The 13066-nt window shown below is 48.1% G+C and overlaps 1 protein-coding gene across 3 annotated transcripts in view; it reads right to left on the minus strand.

Annotated features, from left to right (window-relative positions):
* The window catches only part of LOC140428552 (protein phosphatase 1 regulatory inhibitor subunit 16B-like), a 219657-nt gene that overhangs the window by 47706 nt on the left and 158885 nt on the right, over positions 1 to 13066 (minus strand). For all 3 annotated transcript variants that reach the window (XM_072515153.1, XM_072515154.1, XM_072515155.1), the window contains 2 exons: positions 1481 to 1626; positions 675 to 778 (listed from right to left, as the gene is read on the minus strand). In XM_072515153.1, coding sequence (XP_072371254.1) covers positions 675 to 778; positions 1481 to 1626 — 250 coding nt within the window. The remainder of the gene's footprint in view (positions 1 to 674; positions 779 to 1480; positions 1627 to 13066) is intronic.

Below are 13066 nucleotides of genomic sequence, written 5' to 3' on the forward strand. Positions count from 1 at the left end.
GAACAGAGAAGGCGGTGAATGAATGAAGGAATAAAGATCTTCAAGGTTGGGAAATGGTTTGATAGGGTGAATGTGGAAAAGACATTACCACCTGTGCGGAGTGAAAAACCAGGAACCACAAATAAATGATAGTCACCAATGAATCTGACAGGATATTCAGGACAAACATCTGTAATTAGAGAATGGTTAGAATGTAGAACTTGTCACCACAAGGAATAGTTGATGCAAAGAGAATAGGATACATTTTAGGGGAAGCTAGATAAGACACATGAGGGAGAAAGGAATAGAAAGATAGAGTTAGATAAAGATGAGTGACAAGAAGCTGGTGTGGGATAGGAAGACAAGAATAGATCAATTGGCTTGAATTGCCTATCTCTTCGCTGTACGTTATTAAAATTTTTTTTTAAGAGTAACCAGTTCATTTTTTGCAATTAAGGGGCAATTTAGCATGGCCAATCCAGTTAGCATGCACATCTTTGGGTTGTGGGGGCGAAACCCATGCAAACACGGGGCGAATATGCAAACTCCACACCAACAGTGACCCAGAGCCGAGATCGAACCTGGGACCTCGGCGCTGTGAGGCAGCAGTGCTAACCACTGTGCCACCGTGCTATACGTTCTGTGCAAACATGGCGAACCTAGCCACCTGGCTATAGCAACCTTGCGAGACTTACCCTGGTTAACCATTGCTGTCTCGATGAGCTCCAACGTTCGATCATCATCACATTGATCATAGGGCATGTTCCCATCTGCATTGACTGCCAACAGGTCCGCACCCCTGCAACGAGAGGACTGAGAGTGAGCCGCTTGGACAGTGGGATCAAGTAACTCTTCTACAAGAGGAGATGCACCAGCCTTACTCTCCATCAAAGCTTGATTTGAAAAGAAAACCTGTCCCTTTGTACTGAGGATCCCATCCAACAACATTAATTTGCTTTCCCTTTCCGACACTAGCAAACCTGCTATCTGTATCCTCCTGTTTCATTTTCAACATCGGCAGTCTTCACATCAAACTTAACATCCTTGTCATACTTTCACAACTGCTTAGAAGTATCTTCAACATAGGGGAGTACAGAATACAATGGCTATCTTTATTCTGTTAATCCATTCAGTGTCTATAAGGACAATACAATTCATAGACAAGTATAATTTATGAATGTAGGATCCAGAACAGTGTCCAATGTTTTGGAGAAAGTATTCTAATAATGAATAAAACAAAGGAAGGTGGGGGGTCTACTCAAGGTGGTGGGTATTGTCGTCATGATGCTCTGTTAATCACGGAAAAATATATCCTCCTTCAGGAGTTTTTGACTATGTTTATGATGTTATGAATTCTGTACTTGATAGATTTACATGGTGTGTCTTATTGTTTACTCTATAGCTTTCAACTCAGAAGGAATTAATCGGATTGCAGCCCAGGCAGCAAATGTGTTGAGGTTTGGATTTTCCCCCTTCCAGAGTCAAAGTAAAAGGGACTGACCGCTCGATAAGGATTTTCACGAGATTGGTATGTCGACACGTGGCAGCCGCATGTAATGGGGTCCACAGTTCATTGTCCTTTGCATCCACGTTGGTCCCGTGGTCCAAAAGTAGCTTTACCATCTCTTCAAAATTATCGATACAGGACTGAAAGGGAACCACAAGGTGTTAAAACGGACGCCTGAGACCAGGGCAACAATGAAAATGTTTCCTCAGGGACAAGCCCAAAATTACTGCAGTGCAACATGTTTGTTAAAACCATAGAACCATACCACAGAATCCCTACAGCACAGAAAGAGGCCATTTGGCCCATCGAATCTGCACTGACCCTCTGAAAAAACACCCAACCTAGGCCCACTCCTCCACCCTATCCCTGTATCCCACACAACCTGCAAATTTTTGACGCTAAGGGGCAATTTAAAATGGCCAATCCACCTCACCCGCTCATCTTTGGACTCGGGGATGTCGGCAAAGCTACATTTATTCCCCATGTCTAGCGAGCCTTCTTACGTTTTTGTTTTGAAACAACTTACTCAGTATCTCAGAGGGCCCTGAGAACCAACCCCGTAGCGTGGGACTGGAGTCACACGTAGACCAGATCAATTGGGGGGAGGGGGGTTTGTGGCTGATTCCCGATGATGAAAGACATTCGTGAAGCAGTTGGGTTTCCATTGCAATCCAAGAGGATAGTTTTTCTGGTGCTAGCCCACCAATTACCAGCTTTAATTAATTTAATTTCACTATTTGCCACAGTAGGATTTAAACCCACAACCTCTGGTTACTAGTCCAAGGACATAACCACTCCATCATCACTCAACAATTTGTGAATCGTGCTGTATATATCTACAGCCACACACACTTTGACACTTACATTCTCAAATGCCTCTGAGAGTTTTATCACCTCTGACATTAATCAGCCAATAATTTAAAAAAATCATATGTAAACAAACACATTCTGGAGCTTTTGGAATTTGGGACATTGTCTAACTCAATGGATTAGCAATAGATTACACTGGACACCATGTGATTTGCTGTCTAATATAATACTGAAAAGGGTCAAGCCGCAGGAACTCCCTTTCTGTTTCCATCCTTGGGTTGCATTCGTGTCTATATTGCATGATATTGCAGAATGCAGGCAACCATAGAAAGCATCCTATCTGGCTGCATCACAGCCTGGTATGGCAACTGCTCGGCCCAGGACCGCAAGAAACTTCAGAGAGTCGTGAGCACAGCCCAGTCCATCACACAAACCTGCCTCCCATCCACTGACTCCATCTACACCTCCCGCTGCCTGGGGAAAGCGGGCAGCATAATCAAAGACCCCTCCCACCCGGCTTACTCACTCTTCCAACTTCTTCCATCGGGCAGGAGATACAGAAGTCTGAGAACACGCACGAACAGACTCAAAAACAGCTTCTTCCCTGCTGTTACCAGACTCCTAAACGACCCTCTTTTGGACTGACCTCATTAACACTATACCCCTGTGATGCCGGTGCTTATGTAGCTACATTGTGTACCTTCTGTTACCCTATTATGTATTTTCTTTTATGTCCTTTTCATTTCATGTACTTAATGATCTGCTGAGCTGCTCGCAGAAAAATACTTTTCACTGTACCTCGGTACATGTGACAATAAACAAATCCAATCCAATCCAATCCAAATTCTTTGTTCTGCTTTTTTCAGCAGCTCTACATATTGAAGAATGACAGAGCAGGGTCATTCCCCAAGACATTTTATCACAATTACTTTCTCCCATCCTTTCCTTTGACCTCTTGGCAGATGCGATCGTCCCCTTGAAAAGGACAGACATTCACAATCCGCCAGACTCCTGCAAACTGGGTTTTTTCATTGACCACCATGGGCCATACATCCTTTTTGCTTTTGATGACCCTGGGTGAAGGATGGGGCCTCCATTACGCTTCATTACAGCATGGTGGCGATCGGAAACTTGTTGTGCATGGAGTGATTGGTGCAAACTGCATCACAGCATATTGTTACAGAGATATGTCAAACCATTGCACTGCCTATTCGTTAACACAGCCATACAGAATTCAGAAATGATTCTCCCCCCCCCCCCCCCCATGCCGGGTGGGAGAATCGCAGGGGCGCCGCGCGAATCGCGCCACGCCACCCTGACACCCGCACGCAATTCTCCCAACCCCCCCCCCGCCCCCGAAACTAGCGCCGCGAGAATCGCGCTGGGCCGCTCGGAGAATCGCCGCAAACGGCGAGCGCCGATTCTCCGGCCCAAACGGCCGGCGAAACAAATGACAGTCCCGCCGGCGCCGTCCACCCCTGGTCGCTGCCGGCGGGAACTGTGCGGGAATGCTGGGTGGGCGGCCTGTGGGGGGAGAAGGGGGGATCCTTCACCGGGGGGGGCCTCCGATGGGGTCTGGCCCGCGATCGGGGCCCACTGATCAGCGGGCCGGCCTCTCCCCCCCCCGGGCCTACCTCCTTCCGCGGCCGGCCCCAGAACCCCGGCACCATGTTGGTGGGGGGCCGGCGCGCGTAAGAAGTTCCCCGCGCATGCGCGGGTTGGCGCAGCGCCCATTTGACGCGATGCCCATTTGGCGCCGCGTAAGGAGGCTGGAGCGGCGTGAACTGCCCCCCGGTTCGCGGCGTCGTGAAACGCGACAGCGTGGGCACTTAGTCCCGGGAGCGGAGAATCCCGCCCACAAGCTTTGAAAATTGACAAACATGAGGTAGTCAATACAAGAAAAGCCTCAGGGATTGAAAACATGCACATAGTCATCATTCTTTTCCTTTCAAATTTAAGTCTTTAGGCAATAATCTTTCTCTGTCGAGCATCACCAGACAATATGTTACATGAACATCCATCTCAACTCACCATCTCTCTGCTCTCTGAACATTCCTTTAACCTGCCCTCCGGCCCCCGTATCAATTCTGCACAACCTTCTCCTCCTTTGAAACCCACCTTAAAACACATTTCTTTGACCAAGACATTAATCCATTCACCCAAATTGGGTCCTGTCATTGACCACCACTCAATCCTTTTTTATGACCCAGTGTCAATTCCTTTCCGATAACATCTTAGCGAAGCATCCTGCCACAACTCACTGCGTTAAAGGTGCTGTTTAAATGCTGTTGCTATCACCAAAAGGAGAGGTGCCAAAATAGAAAATGGAACACTTTCTCACATTTTTGTTGCGAGTTTTAGCATCACACACTGTCCTGTCAAATGTAGCACGGGGTCATTGGGCCGACCATTGAGACCCTGGCATTTAATAGGCACTTCCTGCAAAACAACAAACTTACTTCTTGTCACACTCCAGAGGTCTCAGCACATCAATGAAAAACACCATGCGAGATCTGCCGGCAATTTATTACTGTCACAGTGACTTTCTCTAAACGTTTCTGTCATGCTATTTACACATCTGTCTGTCACATCTAAGCTATACATCCTATAGAGGACTGGGTCCTCCCAATTCTGCCTAAGTTGGGTGGTGCTGTGCTCTCTAACTGACCCCCCCCCCCTCCCCTAGAGTGTCGCAGGCTAAGCCAGCATTTATTTCCCATCCCTAATTGCCCTTGAGGGGCAGTTAAGAGTCAACCACGTTGCTGTGGACCTGGAGTCACATATAGGTCAGACCAAGTAAAGACAGCAGATTTCCTTCCCTAAAGGACATTAGTGAACCAGATGGGTTTTTACGACAATCGACAATAGTTTCATGGTCGTCATTAGACTTGTAATTCCAGTTTTTTAAATTGAATTCAAATTTCACCATCTGCAGTGGCGGGATTTGTAGCTGGACCCCCAGAGCATTACCCTGGGTCTCTGGTTTACTAGTTCCATGACAATACCTCTACGACACTGCCTCCCCATGCTCATTGACGGTTGCTGACTCCCCAAATTGCTCTGGAGAATCCAAGAATTAATGGTCACTGCCGCGAGCATACCAGGAGAAAGGTCATACGCACAGTAGAAGGATTGTATTTTTCTCCCCCCCCCCATTTTCTTTGAGCACTTCTGTTTATTAATTGAATTGGGCGGCATGGTAGCACAGTGGTTAGCACAGTTGCTTCACAGCTCCAGGGTCCCAGGTTCGATTCCCGGTTTGGGTCGCTGTCTGCGCGGAGTCTGCACGTTCTCCCCATGTCTGGGTGGGTTTCCTCCGGGTGCTCCGGTTTCCTCCCACAGTCCAAAGATGTGTCGGTTAGGTGATTGGCCACGCTAATTTGCCCCTTAGTGTCCAAAAAGGTGAGGTGGGGTTACTGGGATAGGCTGGAGGTGTGGGCTTAGGTAGGGTGCTCTTTTCAAGGGCCGGTGCAGACTCGATGGGCCGAATGGCCTCCTTCTGCACTGTAAATTCTGTGAAAAAATATTAAGCGATGAGGTAAAAACGGTTTGATTGGGTGGGTCGGTTGGAGGCTGCATGACGTAACCTGCAAAGATAGGGCCGATCACAATTGGTAATCTTCTCCTCACCTCTCCCAGCTCCTCCCAGAAAAGCCTCTGCTGGCGACAGGTTGTCCACACAGTGCCTGCCCTGATCTGTCAACATGTAATAAGAGGATCCCCAGATAGTGGGAAGAGTCCCAGAGGAAGTCAGGGCTCTACATGAAAGGTACCTCATTCTTTTTTTCTCCTTTCGTTTTTTGTTTCTTCTTTAAAAATAAATTTAGAGTACCCAATTATTTTTTTTTCCAATTAAGGGGCAATTTAGCGTGGCCAATCCACCTAACCTGCACATCTTTGGATTGTGGGGGTGAGAACCACGCAGACACGGGGAGAATGTGCAAACTCCACCCATTTGCCCCTTAATTGAAAAAAAATTGGCGTGCATGAACGTCACGCCAACGAATGAACGTCCCATGGAATATTATAATGTAATTGTTTATCTGTCTGATGTCAACTAACATAGCACAGGTGGGGAGTGAAGTTGGCACACTTCTAGTTAGCATGGTTAGGTTCCAAGTTTATTTTATTCTTAAATAAAGGCCCACATATTATAATGGCGTTGCCAAGTATGATTGCGTGTAATCTTGCAGGTTATGCTATACAGCCTCCAATCAATTCGTCCAGTCAAACAGTTTCTCTCTCCTGCTTAATAAACAGAAGTATTCAAGGAAAATGGAAAAACATATGCAATTTTATGAATGTTTTAATTATTTGTTTTAAAGTGCCCTTCATTCCTTGGAATTTCGAGGCCAGTGATGGGCAACTTTGGCGAATGAATCTCGTCTCAGTGGGCCGCTAGATTAAAATCGGGCATGTTCACTGACTATGATTTTTATCATTCGTTTACGGGATGTGGGCATCACTGGCTAGGCCAGTATGTGTTGCCCCTCCATTTCAGTAGACTTTTGAGAGTCAACCACACTACATTGGATCTGGAGTAACGTGTAGGCCAGACCAGGTAAGGACAGCAGATTTCTCCCTTCCCTAAAAGAGCATTAGTGAACAAGATGGATTTTTACAACAATCGACAATTGTTTCATGGTCATTATTGGACTTTTAATTCAAGATTTGTATTGAATTCAAATTTCTCCATCTGCCCTGGTGGGATTCGAACCCGATTCCTCAGATCTTGCCCCGGGTCTCTGGATTACTAGTCCAGTAATAATACCACTGTGCCACCACTTTGCCCACGAATAACATTAAATACATTTAATATGCACAGAGTATTTCATAATGAGTTATCGAAAATGCTTAATCATTTATATATTAATAGAACTACTATCAACTTCAAATGGTACAAAACAAAGGGTGGGATTCTCCGGCTGCTCCCGCCCAGCGACCGAAGAATCCCACCCGAGGTCAATAGATTTTCCCATTGTCCGCTACTCGCCCATGGCAAGCTTGCGGTGGGCGGGGCGGAAGAATCCAACCCAAAAGAAATATTTACACTTTGGACACAGAGGGAGTGCTTGGCTCTAATAGTCAATGTTGTGAGTAATCAGCACGCATCTCGCTTCACTTGCCCTCGCTTTATGTGCGTATCGCTTCAGTCATACCGATAGGGAAGTACTACGGGGACCGAAATCAGCGGAATGTGACAACTCTGTGCATTGGCAACAGTCAACAAATTGTCCCGCGGGCCACACACTGAACCCAGATGGGCCGCACGTGGTCCCCAGGCCACAGGTTGCCCACCACTGGTTTAGAAAAATCTTTAAAAAAAATAAATTTAGAGTACCCAATTCATGTTTTCCAATTAAGGGGCAATTTAACGTGTTCAATCCACCTAGCCTGCACATCTTTGGGTTGTGGGGGCGAAACCCATGCAAACACGGGGAGAATGTGCAAACTCCACACGGACAGTGACCCAGAGCCGGGATCGAACCCGGGACCTCGGCGCCGTGAGACTGCAGTGCTACCACTGCGCCACCGTGCTGCCCAGTCTAGGAAAATCTTAAGAGAGTTGGCAACCATGGCCATGGCCTCTTCTCTACTTTGCTAATTTGATTGCTAGGATGCACATCTCGCTCCACCTTTAAGATGCTCCTTAAAACCTACTTCATTGGTCAAGCTTTGAGTCCTAATAATCGCCATTCCTCATCTCGGCTTTTAGAACATAGAACATAGAAAAATTGTCTGATTATACACTGTTGGAGTGCCTTAGGATGTTTTATTAAGTTAAATACAAGTTGCTGTTTTCAGCCAAAGGGAGCATCAGCTCAGTGTGCACAGGAAAACCAGCCCTGGGCACACCTCAGATCTCACCACTCTGCAATGTGTTGGGGAAAAGCACAGCTAATTGCCGCTGATGAAGTATCTTTTACCGTTTACAGTTCCTTGCACCCGTTTTTTAAAGTTTCTTTGGCAGGGAAAGGGTGGTGTGGGCGGGCCGATCACGGCAATTTGAAAGCAATCGCTTACCAATGTGGCTACTTTATCAAGACAGTTTGAGGAGTGATTCAAGCATCAAGAATCTCAGGGGAAGTACATTCAACCAGATACGTGGACACAGAGGCAGAAGATTGGCCAAATCCATCACTGTCTTCTTTTTTGCATGCTGCGTGTATCCTACAATGAGCTACCCTTTTGTTGCAAGCTATGTAACTGCCCATCTGCAATGTAGTGTAAAATTTCAATCTCGAAAGGAAGCGATGAAGAAGATGACGAATAGACGTATATTAGACGTATATTAAAGAGTAAGTCGTACAGCTATATTAAACCCAAAAGACTACACAAAGCTGAATTAGTACTGTTACAATGTGTATATTGTAAAGCACAGAAAGGGGTAATGTACCCTAGTCACTAGATGGTGTTACAGAGCAACCATATAAAATTCACAGGCCTCCTTGACTTCTGGGGGACAGATGTAGATAGATGGAGAGAGTGGGAGAGAGCAAGACAGAGTAATTGTGAGATAGTTGAATTAATAGTATAGTTAATAGTATAGATGTGTAGAGGATTCTTTACTTAACTAATTCCTTAGTAATATGCTCAAATCTAATTCAGTGTAGTGTAATAAATTAGCTTTGTTTATTAAACACAGCTTGCTGTTCTTTGTTAGCACTACAACCTTCACCATCCTGAAAGAACTAAAACAAAGAACACAACAAGTAGTGAAGGCCAAGGCCACAAATTCAAGCTAACAAGAGAAATGTAGGACCGATGTTAGACAATTAGAGGGCCGGTCAAGAGGGCACGTGTGTTCGCGCATCTTAGGGGACAGAAGGCGGACGTGGTAATGTTACAGGAGACACACCTTAGAGTAACTGACCAGATTAGATTGAGGAAAGGCTGGGTCAGTCGGGTCTTTCACTCGGGACTGGGTTCAAAGACTAGAGGGGTCGCGATCCTGATCAATAAGCGGGTGGTGTTTGAGGCGGGTAGGGTAGTTTCGGATGTGGGAGGTCGGTACATTATGGTCAGTGGGAAACGGGAGGGGGTGCAGGTGGTATTAGTAAATGTGTATGCGCCAAATTGGGATGGTGCGGAGTTTATAAAGAGGATGCCGGGAAAGATACCGGACGCGGACTTACACAGGTTGGTCATGAGAGGGGACTTCAACACAGTTATTGACCCTGGCTTGGACCGATCAAGCTCGAAAACGGGCAGGGTGCCAGCAATGGCAAAGGAACTAAAAGGGTTCATGGAGCAGATGGGGGGGGGGGGGGGGGGGGGGGGGGGGGGGGGGGGGGGGGGGGATCCATGGAGATTTGGGCAGGCGAGGGTGAAGGAGTTCTTCTACTCACACGTGCTCCCGGATTGATTTCTTTATTTTGAGCAGGGCCTTACTGGCAGGGGTGGTGGACACGGGGTATTCGGCGATCACAATCTCAGACCATGCTCCACACTCGGTTGACCTGCAGGTTAGTAAAGACAGTAACCAGCGCCCGCACTGGAGGTTAGATGTGGGACTTTTGGCTGACGAAGGGGTGTGCGAGCGGCTGAGGAAATGTATTCAGAACTACCTGCAGGTCAACGACATGGGGAAAATTTCAGCAGCGATGGTCTGGGAAGCACTGAAGGCGGTGGTCAGAGGGGAGCTGATCTCGATACGGACCCATAGGGAGAAGGTGGACAGGGCAGAGGCGGACCGACTGGTAAAGGAGATATTACAGATCGATAGGAGGTATGCGGAGACCCCAGAGGCAGGGCTTTTAAGGGAACGGCGGAGACTGCAGACGGAGTTCGGCTTGTTAACCATGGGGAGGGCGGTGGAGCAGCTGAGAAAGGCGAGAGGGGCGATCTATGAGTATGGAGAGAAGGCCAGCAGAATGCTTGCACAGCAGCTTAGAAAGAGGGAGGCAGCCAGGGAGATAGGGAAAGTAAATGATGGAGATCGGAACCTGGTTGGAGATTCAGCAAGGGTGAATAAGGCGTTTGGGGATTTCTACATTAGGCTGTATAGGTCGGAACCCTATACAGTGTTGATGAGGATGTTCAATGAGGCAAGGGAAAGAGGGGTGCTGCCCCCGACTATGTCACAGGCCATGATTTCGCTGATTCTGAAGCGGGACAAGAACCCGGAGGTGTGTGGGTTCTACAGGCCGATATCCCTATTGAATGTGGATGCCAAACCGCTGGCCAAACTTTTGTCCTCCAGGATTGAGGATAGTGTTCCGTACGTTATTGGGGAGGACCAGACGGGGTCTGTGAAGGGTAGGCAGTTGGTGGCCAATGTAAAAAGGTTGTTAAATGTGATCATGATGCCCCCAGAAGGTAGGGAGGTGGAGATAGTGATCGCAATGGATGCAGAAAAGGCTTTTGATTGGGTAGAATGGGACTATCTGTGGGAGGTACTGGGACGGTTCGGATTTGGGCGGGGCTTTATTGACTGGGTCAGGTTGCTGTATCAGGCTCCTGTGGCAAGTGTACGGACGAATAGAACAACATCAAACTATTTTAGACTGCACCGGGGGACAAGACAGGGATGCCCGCTCTCCCCACTGTTGTTCGCGCTAGCTATAGTGCCATTGGCAATTGGTCCGAGAGCCTCAAGGGGCTGGAAGGGGCTGGTCCGGGGTGGAGTGCAGCACAGAGTTTCGCTCTATGCAGACGACCTGCTTCTGTATGTATCGGACCCAATAGAGGGGATGGAAGAAATCATGAGGATTTAGGGGAATTTGGCCGGTTTTCGGGGTATAAGCTAAATATGGGGAAAAGTGAGATGTTTGCGATCCAGGCGAGGGGACAGGAGAGGCGATTGGGGGAGCTGCCGTTTAGATTAGTAGGGGGAAGCTTTAGGTACCTAGGCATTCAAGTGGCACGGGAATGGGACCGGCTGCATAAATTAAATCTGGCCCGGCTAGTAGACCAAATGAAGGACGATTTTCGGAGATGGGACGCGCTTCCGTTGTCACTGGCTGGGAGGGTGCAGACGGTGAAGATGACGGTCCTCCCGAGATTCATGTTCGTGTTTCAATGTCTCCCCATCTTTATTCCGCGGTCCTTTTTTAAACGGGTCAACAAAGTGATCTCTGGCTTTGTTTGGGCGGGCAAGACCCCGCGGGTAAGGAAGATAATGCTTGAGCGGAGTCGGGGAGAGCTGGCCACATTTTAGTAACTATTACTGGGCGGCGAATATAGCCATGATCAGGAAGTGGGTGGTGGGGGAGGGGTCGGCATGGGAGCGTATGGAGGCGGCTTCATGCAAGGGCACCAGTTTGGGGGCGCTGGTAACTGCGTCTCTGCTGTTCCAGCCAGCACGGTACTCCACCAGCCCCGTGGTGGTGGTGGCCCTGAGAGTCTGGGGGCAATGGAGGAGACATGTGGGAGCAAAGGAAGCATCGGTCTGGTCCCCAATTTGTAATAATCACCGGTTTGCCCCGGGAAGTATGGGTGGGGGGTTCCAGATATGGCGGAGAGCAGGCATTGAGAGGATGGGGGATATGTTTATAGAGGGGAGCTTTCCGAGTATGAGGGTGCTGGAGGAGACGTTTGGGTTGGCGAGGGGAAACAAATTCAGGTATCTGCAGGTGCGGGACTTCCTACGTAAACAGGTGTCAACCTTCCCACTCCTACCGCTGAGGGGGATTCAGGACAGGGTAGTTTCCAGAGGGTGGGTAAGAGAAGGGAGCATCTCGGACATTTACAAGGAACTTATGGGGTCAGAGGAGACGCAGACCGAGGAGCTGATGCGCAAATGGGAGGAGGAGCCGAGAGGAGAGATAGAGGATGATCTGTGGGCGGACGCGTTGAGTAGAGTCAACGCATCCGCAACATGTGCCAGACTCAGCCTGATACAATCTAAGGTCGTTCACCGGGCTCACATGACAGTGGCCCGGATGAGCAGATTCTTTGAGGTGGAAGGCAGGTGTGCAAAATGTGCGGGAGGATCAGCGAACCATGTCCACATGTTCTGGGCATGTCCAAAGCTTCGGGGATTTGGGCAGGGGTTTGCAGATGTCATGTACATGGTGTTAAAAGCAAGGGTGGCGCTCGGTCCAGAGGTGGCGATTTTCAGGGTGTCGGAAGATCCAGGAATCCAGGAGGAGAAAGAGGCAGACGTTCTGACCTTTGCTTCCCTGGTAGCCCGGAGAGGGATACTATTAGCTTGGAGGGACTCAAAGCCCCCGAAGTTGGAGACCTGGCTATCGGACATGGCTAGCTTTCTCTGTTTGGAGAAAATCAAGTTCGCCTTGAGAGGGTCACTGTTAGGGTTCGCCAGGAGGTGGCAACCGTTCGTCAACTTCTTCGTGGAAAATTAATCACCAGCAGAAGTGGGGAGGGTTAGTTTAGCTTAGAGTAGGGAGTTAATAAATGTGGGACCTGTAAGGGAGGGAGACGGCTTTTGCACTATGTTTATAGTTTCATGTACATTGTTTATTGTGTTGTTGTTATAATACCAAAAAATACCTCAATAAAATATTTATTTTAAAAAAAAGACTAGCAATCCTACGGCGAGTAACTCACCTCCTGACCCCCAAAGCCTGTCCACCATCTACAAGACACAAGTCAGGAGTGTGATGGAATACTCTCCACTTGCCTGGATGCAGCTCCAACAACCCTCAAGAAGCTCGACACCATCCAGGACAAAGCAGTCCGCTTGATTGCTCCCCCTTCCACAAACATTCAATCCCTCCACCACCGACAAATAGTGGCAGCCGTGTGTACCATCTACAAGATGCACTGCAGTAACTCACCAAGGTTCCTTAGACAACACCTTCCAAT

This window comes from Scyliorhinus torazame, chromosome 8 (genome assembly GCF_047496885.1).
Source record: "Scyliorhinus torazame isolate Kashiwa2021f chromosome 8, sScyTor2.1, whole genome shotgun sequence".
Classification (NCBI taxonomy): Eukaryota; Metazoa; Chordata; class Chondrichthyes; order Carcharhiniformes; family Scyliorhinidae; genus Scyliorhinus; species Scyliorhinus torazame.